The sequence below is a fragment of the Eriocheir sinensis genome, chromosome 3 (genome assembly GCF_024679095.1).
Source record: "Eriocheir sinensis breed Jianghai 21 chromosome 3, ASM2467909v1, whole genome shotgun sequence".
Taxonomy (NCBI): domain Eukaryota; kingdom Metazoa; phylum Arthropoda; class Malacostraca; order Decapoda; family Varunidae; genus Eriocheir; species Eriocheir sinensis.
This window is the reverse complement of record NC_066511.1, coordinates 21,113,521-21,134,421: the sequence shown is the minus strand read 5'-3', so window position 1 is coordinate 21,134,421 and position 20,901 is coordinate 21,113,521. Positions and strand designations below refer to the sequence as shown.

At 49.0% G+C, this 20,901-nt stretch overlaps 1 protein-coding gene and 1 long non-coding RNA gene across 11 annotated transcripts in view; one reads left to right on the top strand and one right to left on the bottom strand.

Annotated features, from left to right (window-relative positions):
- The window catches only part of LOC127006316 (uncharacterized), a 286,097-nt gene that overhangs the window by 123,354 nt on the left and 141,842 nt on the right, over window positions 1–20,901 (top strand). Inside the window, exon 4 of the long non-coding RNA XR_007759468.1 lies at window positions 8,665–8,730. This is a non-coding gene — a long non-coding RNA (uncharacterized LOC127006316). The remainder of the gene's footprint in view (window positions 1–8,664; window positions 8,731–20,901) is intronic.
- LOC127006282 (paired box protein Pax-5-like) overlaps window positions 1–20,901 on the bottom strand; it is a 191,659-nt gene that overhangs the window by 114,767 nt on the left and 55,991 nt on the right. For 9 of the 10 annotated variants that reach the window (XM_050876004.1, XM_050875997.1, XM_050876071.1 and 6 more), the window contains exon 3: window positions 16,825–16,851. The exons of the other annotated variant lie outside the window; for it this stretch is intronic. In XM_050876004.1, the coding sequence (XP_050731961.1) occupies window positions 16,825–16,851 (27 nt within the window). The remainder of the gene's footprint in view (window positions 1–16,824; window positions 16,852–20,901) is intronic. 10 annotated transcript variants of the gene reach the window in all.

Sequence of the window (20,901 nt, the reverse complement as noted above, 5' to 3'; positions counted from 1 at the left end):
GATTATGATTTTCTAAATTTTCACTTTATTGTCGCTCTGCATTTCTTATTTGAATGCCATTCTCGTTTAGATTTGTAAGAGTCATGTCGCATGAAGCAACATCGTGTGTGTCTGTACACGTGTAGCGAGGAGGGGAGGGCGACGATGACGGTAATGTCGATGATCATGATCATGATGACGGGGGTTTCCTTGGCCTATAATCTTCATCTCACTGGTTTGGCCACAGCCCATGACTGCCTCCCGGACCTCCGGCAAGCCAGAGCCGCTGCTCATCCCGCGGGGCGCCGGGGCGCAGTGAACCCTGCAGGGCCGCGAGTCCCACATACGCCCTCAGCGAGCAGGGTCGGGCAGGGCAGTGTCGCGGGTGCCGGCCTGGTTGGCCCTGCTGCTCCGTGCAGGCCCACTCTCGCCCACTCGGCCTTTAGAACGGCCAGACAGCGTGACAAAGAATAACGATATATAGAGAGACGAAATAGGAAGTTTCTTCTCGCACAAAACACCGGATGCTGCCTGCTGTCACCTGTCCGGACCCACCCACACCGCCCTCACCCACGCCCGCCCTTCCTTGGCGGGCCGCACCCGCCTCTCACGCCCTCAGCCACCCTCCACGCCCCTCACCTCGCCTAGGACACACCCAGGGGCCTCGCAGTGTTGCCTTGGCATGGCTCACTCGTCATCGGCACCTCGTGAATCACCAACAGTTTCCACAGAATCGGAAGCAGCCGTGAAGCGATGCGTGGGAAGTCGTCGAGTCACGGTGGAGGAAGAGGAGGAGGAGGAGGAGGAGGAGGAGGAAGCGAGGGGTGTAGTGGTGGTGGTGGCTTCCGAAACACTCTACGGGAAGAACTCGCCACTCACCACTACCCCCACTACCACCCTCCCTCCCCTCTAACACTACACCCACAATTATAAGAAGTCTACGGGAGTTGCGCTCCACTTTGCCGCATATGGTTTGTCGTTTTCTTAATCATTTATGTGTGGTGCAGTTAATTAGCCATGTATCCAATACGTGTTACGTAATCATTGTGATAACAAAACATTATTATCATAAAGAGAAAATACGATCAATTTATGTGACTCATCTGAGAGATAAACTTAGACAAACAGGTAGACAGAAAGAGAGAGCTGATCAAGGATATACAACGAAAATACAGACAATACAGACAGTGATACAGAAGACATCGCTTGGCGGCGAGAATAGCATACACAGTTATAAATCCTCGAGAAGTCTTTCGTCGTGTCAGCTTTTGATTCTTAGATCCGAATAAACTGATCCATTGTTGTGCCGCGGCCGCGCACGAGACACACAGACAGATCCTGATGTCACCCATTGCTCTGATTGCATGGTGACAGATCCTCGTGTGTGTGTGTGTGTGTGTGTGTGAGAGAGAGAGAGAGAGAGAGAGAGAGAGAGACTCAACAACCGGCACCTCTCTGGGACACATCATCTACTCTTTAAATCTCAACCCTTCAATTTTCCGCGCCACGCCAGGTCGTCCGTGCCCTCACCATGCTCGCGGCAGCCTGTTCAGCGCCTCATTAATCGCAAAATTAGCCATTCATCTTCCCCAGCTGCGGCGGTGCATACGCTTGTAAAGTCCCGCTGTAATGAGGAGGTACGAAGTTCGCCACGAGCGTAACCACGGAGATATCTGTAAACGATACGAGCATAATGAATTCTCGGCGGCCATACATTGATTGGAAATTATAGTGATCGGGCGATAGCGAGTCTCTGGCTGGGAGTGTAGCTTTTAAGGTTGTGCTCCGCGGTGAGGTATGGTGCAGGTCCAGTCGGGCGTGGTGTGTCCGATCACTATTATCGGCGTAGCATACTGGCCGCGGCCCAGCCATCGCGCGGGTGTTGATATCGCTGGCGTGTGTGCCCGAGACAGTCCGCCCTCGTAATGGTGTCGTAAAGTCTTGCCGGCAATGGTATCGCGGCTTCGCCCAGCGCTGCTCCGTGGGGAAGGGGTTGAGTCCGCTAATCTTGGCGTCAAGTGAAAGTCCCGTTAGAACAAGATGGTCGTTAGTAAGTTTTTTGTGTGGACGGTTTCTCGTCTTTATTCACGTATCTGACGGAAGGATCAGTGATTTCCTTCGGCGAGGGGACGTGCGTGCCGCAGTGTCTCGCGGGCCCGGTCAGGCCTGTCAGTCACAACGACATCGTTCTACATACCACACTGATGCAGCCCCAGCTTTATAGAAAGCCTGCCTCAGACCAGAAGAGGTAATGCTTGATGTCTTCATTGATGGATCAGTTAACTAACGTTTGGAACAATGTAAAGGGGGAGCGCGAGGCTGTGTTCCTGTCTCACCTCCTGACGCACCGCAGATAAATGTGAAGCATCCATAACGTCAGGGGTCACCCAGTGCCCCAGCAAGGCCGCCAGAGGCCATCAGTGAGTAGTCAACAATTATAAACCAGCAGGCAGCGATACCATCTGCCGCTTCCTCACTCAGGAGTATGACTCTCACAAGGGAGCAATATTTCAGGATTACATCGCTGGCTGCGTCAATAATTAGCTGGTTGTTATAGCCGTGCTGATAAGGTTAAGTATGCAAGCTGTATTCAAATAAGAACCTCTGAGCTACGAGACTGTAAATAAAAGTTTTGCACTCTACGGTGTTGACTACCACGGGAGGAAGAGGAAGGGAGAGGGACCATGTGGGGGTGGGGGGTACTCCCCCGGGAGTCTGAAAGCAGACTTGTAGCTGCTGATGGACGGCGACGGGGCGGCTCGGGGCAGAGAAGGTCCTGCCCCGGGCCTGAGAAAGCTGAAACCAGACACAACTAATAATCATGATAAACAAGCGGATGCAGGAAGACCGGTAAATATTCTTGTCTATCGGGGACTCGGTTATTAAAAATGATCACATGCTTTAAGCGTCAATAAAAGTCTGACGTTAATAGACAAAAAGAGAAAACTTAACTACAATTAATAAGAAGTTCAACCGGCAGAGGAACGGTATTCGTAAGCTTAGTAAAGATGCACGATTTTCTATTCCAGTCAAGATGAAAATATTACTCTGGCAGAACATTTATTTCTCCTCCTCCTCTTCCTCCTCCTTCACTTTCGTCCCCCCTCCCCATCCCCCCTGCTCCTCTTCCTGATCCTGTGCGCGAGTCCTGCAAGTCAGCCGTCAGTTATGTGATTGTCTCGATAGTAGTGACAAGCCAGTGGTTCCTTAAAGCATAATTATCACCGTCAGACCCACAGCGCTGTCGTTCCTTGATCATGGCCGGGGGTGGGGACAACGCTGCCTCCTCCCCCATGCCCTCCCCACTTCCCCTCCTCCCCATGGGCACGCAAAACTGGCCGAGACAATCCATCCTTCCCAATGTCTTTATTGTGAGAGCATCATCACCACCATCATCACCACCACCACCACCACCACCACCACCACCACCAGCGTCCCAAGAACACACCTCAGGCACACAATACCGGCTTGGACAATCTATCTCTCTTTGCGTTCTTATTGTTAAAGCATCACCACCACCACCACCACCACCACTTTCAGTACCACCACCACTACCACCACCACCACCACCACCTCAAGCTCGGCGGGCAAAAAGCCAAGAACCAAACACTTAGAGAGAGAGAGAGAGAGAGAGAGAGAGAGAGAGAGAGAGAGAGAGAGAGAGAGAGAGAGAGAGAGAGAGAGAGAGAGAGAGAGAGAGAGAGAGAGAGAGAGAGAGAGAGAGAGAAAGCCATCGCCAGTTACCACCCGATGACAGTCAAGTTCGTGTGAATCCTGTTATCTTCGCCGATCCATCAGTTAACTCGCTAAGCTGACGGTGCGCGCGTAATTGTGTGCTATTTGACCTCAGCGCGAAGAACCGTCCCTTTTTGCGTGCCCCTGACTGACTGGAGGCGGGGAAGCATCATATTATTGGTCTCGATGGGGCGAAGTTTATGAATGAAAGTTAATGATAATCTAAGGGAAGGTGAGGATGATAATCAGAGAGGGGAGGGAAAGGAAAGCCCGGCCGCTGCAAGAAGGGAGATTACTACAGTCCAACCTCACCCTTTTTATCTATCTCGCGTTCTTATCTCGCCCACCTTCCTCGCGATCTCCCTTTTCTCCTTTCCTCGCATTCTTTCTCTTTCTTTCTTCATATTTTCTCTTTCTCCCCGGGCCAGGAGAAAAGAAAAACCTTATGAATGATCCTGTGTGTGTGTGTGTGTGTGTGTGTGTGTGTGTGTGTGTGTGTGTGTGTGTGTGCGTGTGGAGTTGAAGGCTATGTTGGTGTCAGTGAATTCTTTATCTTGGATCTATTTTCATATTTTCTCCTCCACTACCATCACCACTATCTCCTTTTTCTCCCACTCACATTCCACTTTTCTTATTTTTCTTCCCCCTCCTCCTCCTCCTTCCATACTTCTCTTTCTCTTCTTTCTCTCCATGTTGTACTCCTTTTCCCTGTATTCTTCGCTTTTCCTCCACGCTTCAGAATGGCAACGTCTCCAGCACCACCTTTGCGACGAGTCATCCCTTAAACCTCCTTTGTGCGTTGACCTTTCTTTAATCGTTTCGTGTTGTTTTGCATTTCGTGGTGTCTTCCCTGTATCGGGCTTTTCTACTCCACTCCCACACGGCCGCGATGCTCCCCGCTGTTCCTCTCTCCCAGAAACAGAGAGTCACTGGCCGACGCTCAACTCGTGGGCGGCAGATTTTCGAACTGCGGACGCTTGAAAAATGATGGCCCCGCTTGAGTTTAATTTCCAAGCAGATATTAATTTTCTTGGCCCGGGAAACTCTGTCGTGGACGAGAGGATATATATTACCTGGGCCTTTGAGAGTAATGGAGGAGCGCGTGGTGGCGAAGGCTGAGTGAGGGCTGGCCGGGTAATGGATTAATTTAAGGCTTCAGGACCAGCGTGACTCCGGGCCGTCCCAGACACTGGCCGGGCTTTGTTGAGGGTGTCACCGCCGCGGCACACGGCTCCGGGGACCATCAACGGGTTTTTGTGCCTCGCTTGTTTTTTGTTTGCTTTGCTTCTATACGGCGGAGGAAGTGGCGTAAAGGCCTTTGTATCTTGGTCCTTGTGAGTGTGTTTTAAGTGTGTGGGTTTAGCCTAAGTGTGTTGAGGATTTTAGTGTGAGTGTTTGGGTATAAACTAAAGTTGTCAGGAAGGAATGGTTTTAAAGAGAAATGGACGATAACTTTTTATTTTTTTCAAGATATAAAAAGGATTCAGGGTGTATGTCAAACCTATAGAGCAGAATCGTTAGGGAAATATCATCTTCAGTATTTCGTTCACGCCCATGAACCAGCAATATGGAAATGGTGACGTATGTTTGTAATCTTGCTTTTTTATCTATAAGAAATTCACGCTGTATGTTAGTCTATGTAGCATTTTAGTCACGGAGATATCACCTTCAACCCTTCCCTTGATGCTATGGACCAGCGCTCGAGACCTTGAGATGTGCCCTTTCCTCTCTTTTTTTCCTCCCCTTCCTGTTGTGTTCCTGTGTTAATTGAAGTTTCTTTTTACCCGGCCTCCCTCTTTTTTTTCTCTGTTTTGTTTTGTCATGGCATAAGCAGAACTGTGAGGTTGTAAGAAAGGGGGAAAATGGCCCTTAGGATTTTGTCGTCTGGCGGGTAAAGGTTTGGCCTCACGCCGTCGCCGAGACAAAGCCGCGTCTTTCTTGTGATCCCATTAAAGGACGTGGAAGGGCTACAGAAAAAAAAGTGAGGAACAGATTTTTTTTCATTCTTTCTCCGCGGCGTACTTTGCAACTCATTATGAAGGTAAATGAGATGAGAGAAAAGGGGAGGAAAAAAAAAGTTGATGACGGTGAGGCCAAGAGTGCAATAAAGACAAAACAGGGGCGACAAAGGGACAAAGTGACTCTTCTTTCGGCTCGTTTTTTTCCGCTCATGCCTTCGTACTCCCTCCTTCTTCCCATCATCTTCCCCTTCTATCTTTTGAGAAACCTAACAGGACAGCTCTCCTCTCGAAGTTGACCTCTCTTTCGGGAACTTCTTTTGATTTTTTTTTTTTAGGAGCAGCGAGTAGCGGGCTTTTTTTTTTTTATTATTGTTTCCTTTTTTTTGTTTGCCCTTAAGCTGTCTCCTTTGTTGTAAAAAAAAGAAAAGGTGACGGAAGACATACATAGGTGACTCTTAATGCTTTCACTTCTTCCTGTTTCTGAGCCTCCTTACTATCTCTTCCTTTCCTCCATTTCTCCTTATCCCCCTACATCTTAGCTCTCCTTTCCCTCCGCCTCGCCTCTCACGACACACAGCACGTTTTAAGAACTCTAGAAACAAAACAAAGATGACGAAAGAAATAAGTAAGTAACCCCTCATTCACTTCTTCCTGCTTCTGATCCTCCTTACTACCTCCTCCTCCTTCTCTCCATCTTACCATCTCCCCCTCCATCTTAACTCCCCCCTCTCCCACCCCTCACCTCTTCACCGGGGTGCAGCAGCCGCCACCTATCGTGATGTACCTTTCTGATTAGTCCCACTGATTGGCGGCTATTACAGGCGATCACTCAGGCCCAGCTACCTCTGCCGCCGACGCCTGAATACACAAACTGCCGCCTTGCCAGTGAAAATCGGCGAAAACCACAACAATCACACGGCGGGCGAGGGGCGATGCGACACGACCGAGGCTTTCCGTAAATGTTCATGGAGTATTAATGGAGTCCGCCGTCGATGAAAGGAAAATGTACGGCGAGGAAAACGTGATGCCTGGGGAGTGTTTTGTGTTGTGTTTGGCGAGGCGCTCTGACTGGGGCTAACCGAGGACGTGTGTGTGTGTGTGTGTGTGTGTGTGTGTGTAGCGGGTGTTTGTGAGTGTTTGTGTGTTTGTGTGTGTTTTGAAGGTATGTTATAGTCTTCCTCGTTTCTTCAAGACTGTAAACATCAACACACACACACAAAAAAAACCCTCTACACTAACACATACTAAAACCCAACAATCAGCCATTCCGAATCCCTCTCAACCAAACAATCCCATCCACGAATGTCATCCCTTTAACACCCTCAAGATGGAACACTTTCTTCGTATAATTATTCCCTGCGCGTGGACAAGCTTTCATATACATCTTTCTCCTCCCTCCCATTCCTCTCTCCTTTCCCTCAGTCCTCGTCCACCCTGTTAATGAGGTCCAAGAAGCCTGTGTGGGGCGTGGAGGAGAGGAGAGGAAGAGAGGGCGGGGTCACGGGCGGGGTTAAAACAATAATTACCAAATGTTTAATTATGGAGAATTGGGTGATTAATGCCCAGTTCCAATTACGGTAAAGGAAAGTGTGGTCACGCGTCCCCTAAACTGTGTGTGTGTGTGTGTGTGTGTGTGTGTGTGTGTGTGTGTGTGTGGTTAGGTAAAGAGAGAGAGGGAGAGAGAGGGATGAAGCAAGAGAAGGAAGAAACGGAGGAGTAGAGGAGGAGGAAGAATAGCAGGATGGGTGTGTCGGACGGAAGAGACGAAAGAAAAAAAAAAGGAGGAAGAGGAAAAAGAAGAGGAGGAGGAGGCACCAGCTGGGGTATCTTGAGGAAGGACAGTGGAAGGCTTTGATGGAAGGAGGAACTACCAAAATAAAGGAGGTAGAAGAGGAGAAAGAGGAAGAAAATAATTTACTAGAGTATTATATATAAAGCTTTACCTGGAAAAACTGTTTGAACCATAAATGCACACCTGTCTTGTTTCAAAGGTGCCCCGGCCAATTACATAAATAAATAAACTGTGATGATATAGAAGATAGCTAAGGACTTGTCTTCCCTTCTGCATTCTTCTCTTTCTCATCCTTCTCATTCTCTGTTTCTTTCCTCGCTTGCTATATACTCAAGGCCATCCTCTCATCAAGTTTTCATCCCATCTCCTATTCCTCTATTTCTTCTTTCTTGCTCTCCTTTCATTATTTAAACCTTGACTCTTCTCTTCCCTCTCTTTCTCCCGTAATCTTCTGGTGGTTATGATGACGTTAATTAAGAAGGAAGAAAGAAGGTGGAAGAGAAGGAACGAATGAAAGAAAGGAGGAAGGAAGGGGAGGAAAGAGACATAGATAGATAGATAGATAGAGAGAGAGAGAGAGAGAGACAATGTTGAAATTTCTCGGGTGTTTTCATTTTTTCGTTTTTTTTACTTCTTCTGTGGACGAATCTTGATTATTTTCCTCACGCTGTGTTTAGCATTTTTCCTCCTCTGTCTTATAATTACATTTTTTCCTGTCCGCGTCGACGCATTCCGCCCGGCAGGATTAAGTGGTGCTCCTCTTTTTGTCATAAGTTACACGTCTGCCCTCCAGCACGGTGCATGACCAACCCCCCCACATGCATAATTCTCTCTCTCTCTCTCTCTCTCTCTCTCTCTCTCTCTCTCTCTCTCTCTCTCTCTCTCTCTCTCTCTCTCTCTCTCTCTCTCTCTCTCTCTCTCTCTCTCTCTCTCTCTCTCTCTCTCTCTCTACCTCTCTCCTCTCTCCTCCCTCCCTCCAGACCTCCTCAACCCACCCCAACCCAACCCAACCCACGCCGTCCCTTAACCATCTCATTCAGCCCCGTCTCCACCCTCCTCGCCCTCTCTACCTCCCCTCCTCCTTCCCTCCCTCCCTGCACAAGCCTTATCATCATCAGTGGCCGCAGGATAATACCTTATTAACTAATTTGTAAGAAGATACACTTATATATTTTTTCCTCTTTTTTTAATCCCCAGTTCGAAACCCGCTCGTTCTCCCGCTCGCCCGCCTGCCTGTGAGCTCTTGGACCGGACTCCGTAAAGGTGAGATCGAGAGGTTCTTTTGGTTTCTTTTTTCGTTATTTTTTTTATGTCTTTCGGCGTTTTTGTCTGGGTTCTCTTAGTGAGCAATCTTATCTGGCGGCCGCGTGTTCTGGCGGGGCCTCGCGGTAGTGCTTCCAGCTTGTCTTGTCTTGCCTGTTAGCGGACGTGAATAGCATCTTCCTTTGACGATGCTTCTTCTTCACATTGTCCGCCGCTGCTGCCACCGTACCCGCAAAGGAAAGTCTCGGCCGCTTGTGCACTTGGCAAATAAGCAACAACTCCATCAACTGCTACTTTGCCTCCTTTGACTCCTCCTTTTCCTTTTGCTCCCCACTGTTCCCTTCTTTTGCTTTCTCTTCCTTTTCTTTATCTCATTTATTTTCTCCTCCTCCTCCTCTTCTTCCCGTTTCTTTCCAGCTATATCTCTTGCTCTTCCTCTTCCTCTTCCTCTTCTTTTTTTCCTGTTTCTCTTCCTCCTCCTCTTCAGTCATCAACATATCCTCCTCTTCCTCTTACTCCGTCAACATCTCCTTTTCCTCCTCCTCCTCCTCCTCCTCCTCCAATGCACACTCCTCATCGGCTTCATAAAGACACACACTGTTCAGCTCTTTATAATTCGCTTCTTATCACGACCAGGATGCGAAAGTAATAATAGATATGCAGATAAAAGAATGAAAAAAAAAATAACGGATGAAGGAGTAGGCGAATAAACAACGAAAATGAATATAGAAAAGAGTAAGAACAAATACGAGTGAATTAGAACCAAAAGAAAATGTGTGAGAGAGAGAGAGAGAGAGAGAGAGAGAGAGAGAGAGAGAGAGAGAGAGAGAGAGAGAGAGAGAGAGAGAGAGTATATATTTAATAGACCATCCTGATGTGACTTATGTGGACTTGTGAAAGCTTATAAATGTTTGAATATTGTATTGAGTTGCAGTTTTCTTTTCTCTTCTTTGTTTTCTCTTTCGTATTAACTTCCTTTCAGTTTTCTTATTCTGTTATCTTCCTCTTCTCAACCTTTATTTTTTTTTTACGTGGCTGTGTTTTGTTTCCTTCGTTTTGTAGTTTCATTTTTTGCTTCCACTTTCTCTCTTTTTTGTGTTTCCATTTTCTCTCATCCATTTTTTTCTCCCTGTTTTCCTCCCACCATTCCCACCTTTCCTCCATACCTCCTCTTGTTTTTTTCCAATATTTTCAACTCTCTCTACTCTCCTTTTCCTTCCGCCTCTCATTCCTTGTCTCCGGCTTTCTTTATCTTTTTAACTAACTTACTTCCATCATCTTTATCCTGCTTACTTTCTTCCCTTTCCCTACGACCACCACACTGCTTTCTTTTTTTCCCCATTCCTTTCTCTCTAATCTTCTCATCCTCTTGTTTTCTTTCTCCTACGTCTGACACAATTACTTCACTTCTTCTACCCAATTCTTTCTCTATTATCTATTATTTTCATTCTCCGGTCTCTTCCTCATAAGACTCCCACAGCTACTTTCCTTGTTCTCTCCACTTCTGTCTCTCTATTACCCTTCTCTTCACATTCTTTGCTTTCTATCTCCTATATTACTCCCCCACACTCTCTCCCACTCTCTCCCTCTCTCCCTCTCTCCTTCCCGCCACACATCGTCCCCGCCTCTCCTTTATCCTGATCGCATCGCTCGCCTTTTGTTTTGCCCCGACCGCCGCCGAATGCCTGTAATCCCACGCCTGATTGAGAAGTTCAGCGGGGTTGTAAAGCTAAGTTTGTGCAATAGAAGAGGAGGAGGAGGAGGAGAAGGAGGAGGAGGAGGAGGAGGAGGAGTGATAGCCTCTCAACAGTCTTATTTGGTATCATCGACTTTATAGGGATTATTTTTTTTTATTTGCCAGACATAAAAACCGAGAAAGGAATCATCGCCTGTGTGTGTGTGTGTGTGTGTGTGTGTGTGTGTGTGTGTGTGTGTGTGTGTGTGTTCAGGATGGCAAACCCCACAACACACACACCATGGAGCCAGTGAGAGCTTGACCTTAAAACGAGAAGTAATAAAGAGTGTACGATTAGAACCCAAACAACACAAACACACACAAAAAAAATATAAGTGCAAAAAAACAAAAACGATAAACACTGGAGCCGCCATAGTCTTTATAAATCAGAGAGGCAACAACAGCAGGAGCATTCGTTTTCATCGCCCGGGATCGGACTCAAAATTAACCGGAACCAAAACCTTCGCTCTCTTTAACGAGGTAGATTTATTCAAGTAGCCATCCACGCTGCCAGCCACCCAGACAACCATCCGGGCAACTAACTAACCATGGAGGCAGCCAGAGGAGGGAGGGAATCGGGGTTAAAGTGGAATCTAAGTTTAGTCTAATGTCTTCAGATCCACGGCGCAGATAAACGCGGACTTCTAATGAATGTAATCTGGCCACCTAAACCCCCGCTGCCTTTTTACCTCGGCCTCGCGATAAGGGACTGATAAGGGCTAAGTATTAAGAATGGCACTAACATCTGAGTTACTGAAAGGCGGGGCGACGAGGGAGAGAGAGAAGAGAAGGAGGAGGAGGAAGAGGAAAAGTAGATAAAAACCGGAGCACCAGAAGAAAAAATAGAGGATGAAGTGGTGTTTGGAGGAGGAGGAGGAGGAGGAGGAGGAGGAGGAGGAATGCCTGTCTGGACGATGTAGGTGGCACAAGTGAACGGCCTTTGGGATGCTTCTATTTGATAATGTATGTTTATTGTCGAGAGAGAGAGAGAGGGAGAGGGAGAGGGAGAGGGAGCGAGAGCGAGAGCAAGAGAGAGAAAGCACAGTCAAATTATCGACACGGCTTAACGCAAAAATTGTACTTGCACGGAAGGAGAAGGAGAACAAGGGCGCCTCTGAACACTGTCATTTGGTGCTCCGTGTATGTGTATGTGTGTGTGTGTGTGTATGTGTGTGTTCTGGGCACCGCGGGGAGGATGTAGGGGCAGGGCAGGGCGGGAAGGAGAAGAAGAAAAGACCCCGAAGCGTGTAATAAAAAGGACCACCATATTGATTTACAGCCACCGTGGAAATTAAACAGTTGGTAATCCGCGTTCATCCATAAATGCATGCCGTGGTGTTTTTTGCGTTGCGTTTTTTTGTGTTGCCATTTGTATAAAGTCAGTGTTTCGACTTGCTTTACATGTTTTGATTATAGGTGTTTCCGTCGCTCCCTTTTCAGATCCTTAATTGGAACGAGTGTGTAAATTTGAGTAAAGAACCCGCCGATAATTGTTAAGCGGGTCGGTTTGGGAGCCACACACATTGTATTTTCTCTCTCTCTCTCTCTCTCTCTCTCTCTCTCTCTCTCTCTCTCTCTCTCTCTCTCTCTCTCTCTCTCTCTCTAACACACACACACACACACACACACACACACACACATACACGCGACCACACAAAACATTTTCTCTTATCTAAAACTGCTGGAAAATTCTCACCGAAATAGTGTTCATAACATAGAAAGAGTAAATTTACGTTGCAGAAAAATCAGCAAAGAAAAAGTGCGGGCGACGCGTGTCTTGCGAGAGTGACCTTCATCGGAAAGCGGGAGAGGAGTGGATTTTGTTTTTGTGGGTTTTAGTGTCCAGATCATGTCTCACTACTGGTTCATCGGGGAGGAGAGGAGGGCCACCGGCGGCCACACCCTGGGCCTGGGGCGGGGCACGAGAGGTGGTGGTGGTGGCAGAGGAGGAGAAAGAGAGGAGGAGGTGGAGCTGGTGGGAGAGAAAGAGAGGAGGAGTGCGGCGACGAGGATGGGGTGAAACATTTGCCGTCTCACAAGGTTTGGAGGGCAAGAGACTAGCGGAGAGAGAGAAAGCTCGCCTCTCCTCCACACTCAATATTACCAGCGGGTCAAGTCCTCCTGCAGCCTCGCTTCCCAGCGTTTTGTGCACCCCCTCACCTTTTCCTCCTCCTCATATATCCTCCAGGCATGCATCTTTTTGCCCATCCTCTTTATCCGTATTCAAACTCCTCCAGCATAAAGGTACAGGATCAGAACAATCATAGCGGTAAGATAGATAGACTGATGGATTGATCGATAGATAGAGATAGGGATAGAGAAAGGGAGAGAGAGATAACATGGAAACTCAACAAAACTTCCCTTCCTCATCCCCGGCCCGGGCTGAAAGATGTCTTCCTATCTGCATAGATGACGAGTTAAGATAAAGAGGAAAAGTGTGTGGGAGGAGATAACTCGTGCCCCCCCCTCCTGTATCCCTGCCTCCACCCTCCCTGCCCGCCTGCATCTCAGCCTCCACCACCACCTTCTCCATCACCACCACCACCACCATCGCCATCCACAGCATCACTTATCACATCTCCCTGTATCACCACCATTCACATCATCCCCATCACCCTACCACCTCCAACACCAACACCAACACCTCCACCACCACCACCACCACCACCAGCGCTACCGCCATAACCACATTTGCCTCTGCTCGTCGTAAACTACCCAGCTAATTTTATGGCAGGTCTAGAAGTGTTTTGAGAAGTCACGATCGTTGGGGGGAGGCAAACGCCCTTTAACCTTGCCATGCGCTGCCCGATCTTCCCCTCCTCCTCCTCCTCCTTCTCCTCTTTCTCCTCAGCTTCTCTTCCACCTCTTTGCTACTCTTCCTACTCAGCAGTCTCTTTATTTTCACCTCAGACCCCCCCCCACCCCCACCCACCCCTCAACCTTGCTTGCTTCGCCTCCACCTAGTCCTTTCTTCCTTCCTAGATGCTCTCACACGCCACTTCGCATTCACTCTCTTTCCCCTCTACCACTCGTCTCGCCCACTGCTCCTCCTCCTCGTCCTGTTCTGCTGTTCTTCCTCCTTTCTCCTTCCTCCTTTCCCCTCTCCCCTTCGTCTCGCCCACTGCTCCTCCTCCTCGTCCTGTTCTGCTGTTCTTCCTCCCTTCTCCTTCCTCCTTTCCCCTCTCCCCCTCGTCTCGCCCACTGCTCCTCCTCCTCGTCCTGTTCTGCTGTTCTTCCTCCCTTCTCCTTCCTCCTTTCCCCTCTCCCCCTCGTCTCGCTCACTGCTCTTCCTCCTCGTCCTGTTCTGCTGTTCTTCCTCCCTTCTCCTTCCTCCTTTCCCCTCTCCCCCTCGTCTCGCCCACTGCTCCTCCTCCTCGTCCTGTTCTGCTGTTCTTCCTCCTTTCTCCTTCCTCCTTCCCCCTCCCAGCATCTCGTTTTCAGGATGAGGAAGCGCCTTCGCATCTCCCTGTTACGTCAATCATATCTTGAGACAGAGACAGAGACAGAGAGAGAAAGAGAATGCAGTGTTCCCTCGCGCAACCAACTAGGCTGACGTGGAATGCAAACTTTTTTTTTCCCTCTCTCTCCCTCTCTACCTCTCTAACCACCGCGGCACACTGCTCCCTGTCAACCTCCCGCCAGGACAACACGACAGGGCCCCCACACCGGCGCTCCTCAAGGCAAACCTCCACCTCAGTTTGCAGCCGAAGTGACACCTCTAGTTCATCCCTTACTCACGAGATGGCCTTCTGCTCCTCCCTTCAGCTATATAGTTTTGTGCTCCTGCCTCTCGTCTTCTTACTGCCGTCCATTAAATATACAAGGCTGACCGGGGCGAGGAGGAAGGAAAATGAGGGAGGGAGGAAAGGAAAGGAAGCGGAGACGAAGAAGGGAGAAAGTGCTCGTGGCCACACATGCATGGGAGAAAAAAAGTGTTAGCGTCATGTTCGTTTAGATGAGACAGTGTAAAAACGTGAAAAAAAGGCTTGTCAGAGAGAGAGAGAGAGAGAGAGAGAGAGAGAGAGAGAGAGAGAGAGAGAGAGAGAGAGAGAGAGAGAGAGAGAGAGAGATTTCTTCATATCTAAATCACACGTTGTAGTTCATGTCTCATAAAGGAAAAAAAATGAATATGTACTGTGTGTGTGCGTGTGCGTGTGTATGTGTGTGTGTGTGTGTGTGTGTGTGTGTGTGTGTGTGTGTGTGTGTGTGTGTGTGTGTGTGTGTCATCACAGGGAGGAGGGAGTGAAAAATGTGAGAGCAGGAAGCTGAAGATGAAAAAAAAGGGAGACAAGACAAAGGAAGGAAGATGGAGGAGGAAGGAGTAAGAGGCGGAGGAGGCAGAGAACACACACACACACACACACACACACACACACACACACACACACACACACACACACACACACACACACACACACACACACACACACAAAGCATCGAACACTCTATCTCTAGTTACACTCGTGCTATGTGGGTGGCGACAGCGAGGAGACAAGTAGAATCCAACACCACATTCGACACACCTGTGGGATCTGATGCCACTAATTACGGGGTGTTACTGTTGAAGGTGTTGAAGAGAACGCCGGAGTAGTGTGTCACGTGTGTCACTGGTGTTGGATTGGTGATGAGAAAGGTGTGCCACTGCTCTGCTTATTCGTTGTGGTGGTGATGGTGGTGGTGGTGGTAATGGTGGGGGTGGGGGTTGGGTTGGTAGCGGGAATGGGGTGGATGTGACGGGGGAGATTGTAGTGATGTTGTGGGTGGTGGTGGTGGTGGTGGTGGTGGTTGTGATGAGGATGGTGATTGTGGTGGTTAGGGGTGGTGGTGGGGTTAGTAGGCGCAATAGTGGTGGATGCGGTGGGTGTGATTGCAGTGGAGGTTGTTTTGGGTTGTGGTCGTGGAGATGGTCGTGGTGGTGGTCGTGGTGATGGTCGTGGTGGTGGTTGTGGTGGTGATGTGGTGGTAGTGAGCAGAGGAAGTACTGCATCTAATTCTTTTTTTCGTATTTTTACCTTGATACGACGATCTGTTTTCTATATTTTTTTTTACATGACGCGACGTTTTCAAGACGGTGACCCGGTTCTCTAGCTCGACTTGTCTCCGCTATGCAGACATAAACTTCAATGAGCACATCAGTCCCTTGATTCGAGGCTTTAAACTCAAAAGACACAATTCTACTCATCGATTCCTCTCAAACTAAATACTGATTACTTTTACTCTAAGCTTTTTATGACACTGATAACAATGATAACGCTACATATTATTCCTAAGTAACACAAATCGATTACCAAGACCTAAAGCAGTTATAAAGAGTTCTCAACATCCTTTTCACGTAACAAGAACTTTTCCTAGAGACTTGATTTTGCCACTAGGTCTTGGCCTCCACCTGTACTGTTGCCTTACCTGTCCTGGGGCATCTCAATCAACAGACACCTGGCGAGGGGAGGCGTAAAGAACAGTATTCGTTGTCGTGACCCAAATGATTGTCTTGACGGGGGCGAGAGAGAGAGGAGAAGGGAAGGGGAGGAGGAGTAAGGGGGAGGAGTAGTGAAGAGAATTAAGGTAGGGGGACAGAAAGACATAAGGGAAGCGGAAGGGACTGGCGGAGAAAGGAGAAAGGAAGGAAAGGGAGGGGCGGGGAGGGAGATGAAAGAGTAGAGGCAACAGCTTCCGCAAGGATGGATGACTCACGCAACTTTTCTTTCAGTTCTGGGTTTTCTCTTGGCCGTCTGTCTGTCTGTCTGTCTGTGTGTGTGTGTCTGTGTGTCTCTCTGTTTTGCTGTTTCACTCCTTCCGTCCGTGTTTTGTGCTGTGTGTTTATTGTCTAATGTGTGTGTGTGTGTATGTGTGTGTGTGTGTGTGTGTGTGTGTGTGTGTGTGTGTGTGTGTGTGTGTGTTCCTTGGCCTCATCACCTCCCATACAGTTGTCCGTTATCTTTATCCTCTGAAAGTCGTTAATTAAAGGGCAGTATAAGTTGTTATTTTTTTTGTTATTGTTGTTATTGTTAGTATGCACTTTGTTCTTCTCTACAGGAGCGGGTCAACTCTTTTTTTGGTTCGTGCTGTTTTCCCATTGTCCTTTCATATGGCAACACACACACACACACACACACACACACACACACACACACACACTCTCTCTCTCTCTCTCTCTCTCTCTCTCTCTCTCTCTCTCTCTCTCTCTCTCTCTCTCTCTCTCTCTCTCTCTCTCTCTCTCTCTCTCTCTCTCTCTCTCTCTCTCTCTCTCTCCACTCCCCCCTCCACCCCCGCCCCCACCCCGTTAGTAAAGCAGTAGTACCATCACAGGCCAGGCAGGCACCCCGAGTTAGTGTTAACAGGACGCTGAATCATAACTATACCTTCGTCACATGCTCCCGCCGAGTGACCTGACAGGAAGAGACAAGGCAGGTAAGAGAGAACCGTGGAGCGCCGGACAGCCTATGCACGGCCACACAACACAGCACAACATAACACACCTCTCCTGTAGCTTGACCTCATTTAGCTGGAGAGTGGTTCATGGTGGTTCTTGGTATCAAATTACTCAGTTATAAGTTTTATTCATATATTGTGTGTGTGAATGGAAAGTGGAGGAATAACACATTTTGGAGTAATATTGATTTGAGTTGGTTAGTGATTTTGGTTTGGATTGGCATGATTGGTTTTGCGTGTTTTTTCCTTTATTTATTTATTTTTTCTTAGGTTTTATGGGATTGGGGTGGAAACTCGGACGTGTTGTAATGTCTCCTCGCATGAATCACAGCCCGTAATAACGACCTGTCTGACATTTTCTCTTTCTACTCCCGTGATATCATTGCTCTCGGACGCGACACGACTTCCCAACACGACTGACGCACCACCATTATGAGTCCACGGCGGCAAGGCAGGACGCATGATTGAAAGCTCTCCCAGCGTCTCTTTCTTTACCGTGGAATCACCAGCTCTCCTCGCGCTCCTTCACGTTTTTAAATGAACGCTCACCTTTAATAGCTTGTGGTCCGCATTCTTAAAATATCGGCGCCACAAGTACTACGTCTGTTTGAAAAGCCTCTCGTAGAAGTTTCACGGATTATAATAGACTGTTTTGTGAATTTAATAATAGTTGTACCCATGGAGGTAGGATTGGTGGAGTCGACACTGCCCACTAATCCCATTCATTGAGGTGAAGCCGACGAACTGTCAAATTTACTGCCAAAAGATGGGGGTGGGCGAGCCTGGCCGAGCCCAGTAAGAGGGAGCCTGACCTGACAACACCTGACACCTGGCCGTAAAAATGACAGCTCGGGAGGATTCACTTAACTGGGCTGATGTCGACTCCACCAATTCTACCACCATGGTTGTACCCAGATCTTGGTTGCACCCGACTTCTGCACCACAAACGGGAAAGCCACCCAAGAGAACAGTGTTAATCCTCTCTGGGCCCTTGGAAAATAGTCTAATAATGGGGGGTTAAAGAATATGGACGTTTGCCTGGCGGTCCTGATGCCGGGAGGAGCCTGGACACTTCTATGATCTTTTACTGGAGGGAGACTGCGCGCTGTTTTTGCCCGGCGTGAGGGAGGCAACGCAACTGGGACGTTTTTACCAAGATACGTACGTGCCTCACAACCTCTCGATCCTCTCTCCCCCACCCTCCTCATGCCACCAGCGCTGCCGTCACCACCACCACCACCACCACCACCGCTATTCCTCTCCTCCTCCCCCTCCGCCTCCTCCTCCTCTCGCTCCCGCCCCGTGGTCATTGTGGCGGAGGTGTGGATGAATGGAACTGGCGATGACGATGACGAGAATGAGAGGGAGCGATGCCAGATGACGTGATGAGATGGAATGAGGGATTGTTATGTTGCTTATGAAGGATTATTATTGCCGATAAAAGGAATGCAGACCAAGATGAAGAAAAGGGGAGAGGAGGAAAAGGAAGAACAGGGCAAGGCGTGAAAATAAGAACGACAGGAGGAGGAAAATAGAGAACAGTTAATGATGCAATTGTCGTGCCATCCGTAATAGAGTCCCCCCCCCCCCCCCCGCCCCCCCTAACACACCCCCATCCTCTACACCTGCCCTCACCCCTCTCACACCTCCGCTGCCTCCCACGCTCGCCTTATGACACCCTACACCTCCTTCCATCGGCCCAACACCCCCGACGCATAATGCAAGAGTGATTCCTATACACCTTCTCCTCTCACCCCCCCGCCAGCTTCCTTCGCAGGCCTCTAGGTGTGTGTGTGTGTGTGTGTGTGTGTGTGTGTGTGTGTGTGTGTTGATGTGATCGTCGAAGGAAAGAGGGGGAAGGAGGGGGGAGGGGGTAAAGGAAACTTGGAGTGATCTGGCAGCAGCGGTCACGGTCTAGTCCCCTTGTGTGTGTGTGTGTGTGTGTGTGTGTGTGTGTGTGTGTGTGCTGCTACGACTCCCCCTTCCCCTTATCTCCTCTTCCTCTTCCCCTCCTCTTCCTCGCCTCTCCACTCCCTTCCTCTCCTTCTGCTGCGGGTTCAACTAGAGTACCTTCACCCGGGATCGAATAGAGAAAGAGAGCGAGAGAGAGAGACAGAGAGATAGAGAGCTAGTTATCGGTGTCTCTTACGGCTTCATTAGCGACACAGTCTATCCTCCCTTTCTCTCCCTCCTTCCCTGTCTGTCTCCCTCCATCCTCCCCCCTGGAAATCGTCCCCATGATCGACCTTCTCTCCCGTTTATCTCCTCCGCCCCCTTCCCATTCAGTCCCCCCGTAATCACCGCCTCCAACCATCCCACTCTCCCTCTGTGGCGGCGAGGCGTGTCTTTGTACTGTCAGAATCAAGACACTACCTGATCTACGTGTGTGTGTGTGTGTGTGTGTGTGTGTGTGTGTGTGTGTGTGTGTGTGTGTGTGTCCATGGAATCGAGTGGAGGAGGTGGTGGCTTTTTGATATCCGGGTGGAGTGAGTGGAGAACGCATGACTTCACGTCGTATGCAGGGAAGGATTGTGGAGGTCATAAAACAATAACGTGGAGTTGTATAGATAGGATGGACTGTCTAGGGGAAAGGGAAATGATGTATAGGGAATGGTAAGGGTTGAGTGGATGCAGTGGTGGTGGACTTCGGAGGGACATGGTGGATGTTGTATTGGTGAAGTGGAGTGGAGGGGAGCATGTGGTGGTTGTGCTGGTGGTGAAGCTTGTGAGGGTGGAAGAATCATTTTGGAGGTGAAACTGAGTACGGTAAGGTGGTATAGTGGACGCGGGTGGAACAGCAGTGGAAGAGATTCATTAAGTGGATAAAGATATGGTGGAGATGCAGGTTGGTTAAAGTGTGGCAGGGAGGGGCAGGAAGTGGATGACGGGTAGATGTGGAGGATGTGGTGAGGTGGAGCAAAGATAAAGGTAAAAACTGTGGAGGAAGAGATGGTGGAGGAGGTGGAGGAGGTGGAAGGGAAGCAAAGAAGAAGAAACACAGATATGGAGTCAGCGGAGATGTGGAGATAGTGAATGTGGATGTTGTGGAGGTGCATGTGGAGAAGGAGCGGCGGTGGCGGCGGGGAGTGGATGGAGAGTGGATGGAGATAATCCTGGTCGGGTCGGTCGTGCGTGTCGCCTGCCGCCAACACCGCGTCCTTCAGGCTGTTATTGTCATGCCTGCCTGCCTCACGCCGCGCCTGCCTCCCCCGCTGTCCTGTCTCCTCGCCTCCTCCTACACCTCCTCCTCCTCCTCCAGTCTCTCTTTTTCCTCTAGGTTTTTCCCCCTCTTCATTCTCGTCCTCCTCATTTCTCTTATTCTCTTCTTCTCTTCCGCCTACAGCTTCTCCCTCTCCTATATTTTCTTCCCCTCTTCATTCTCGCCCTCCTCATTTCTCTTCTCCTCTTCCGCCTACAACTTCTCATTTTCCTTTTGGTTCTTTCCTTCCTCGTCTTCGTCATCATCTATCTTTTTCATTCCTCCGCTTCCTCCTTCTCTTCCAAGCTAGGTTCTTTCCTTTCTCGTTCTCGTTCTCATCTAGATTATACCCTCCTCCTCGTCCTCGTCATCCTCCTCCTCTTCAGTTTGCAGTTCTTGGCCTCCCTCACACCTTCAGCTCGTCTTCGTATTCCTTTAACTCTTACCTTTTCCCTCTTTCTCTCCTCCTCGTCCGCGTCCTCCTCCCTCATTTCATAGTTCTGGGCATCCCTCACATCTTCAGTTTCCCATCTCCCGTCTGAGCGCCGTGATTGCCAGCCAGGTTATTTTGTGTTCTATTTCCCCGGGTGACCACCATGCACACCTCCAGTCGCTCCTTAGCCCTCCACCCCTTCGCCTCCCTTCACCCCTCCTACTCCACGTGACGTCACCAACACAGAGCGTCAGGTGCTGCAGTTGCTGGGTTCTTAGTAGAAACATCACAGTGTTTTGAGTGTGTGTGTGTGTGTGTTATTGTGTGTACGTGTGTGTATGTGAGTGTGTGTTATTGTGTGTACGTGTGTGTATG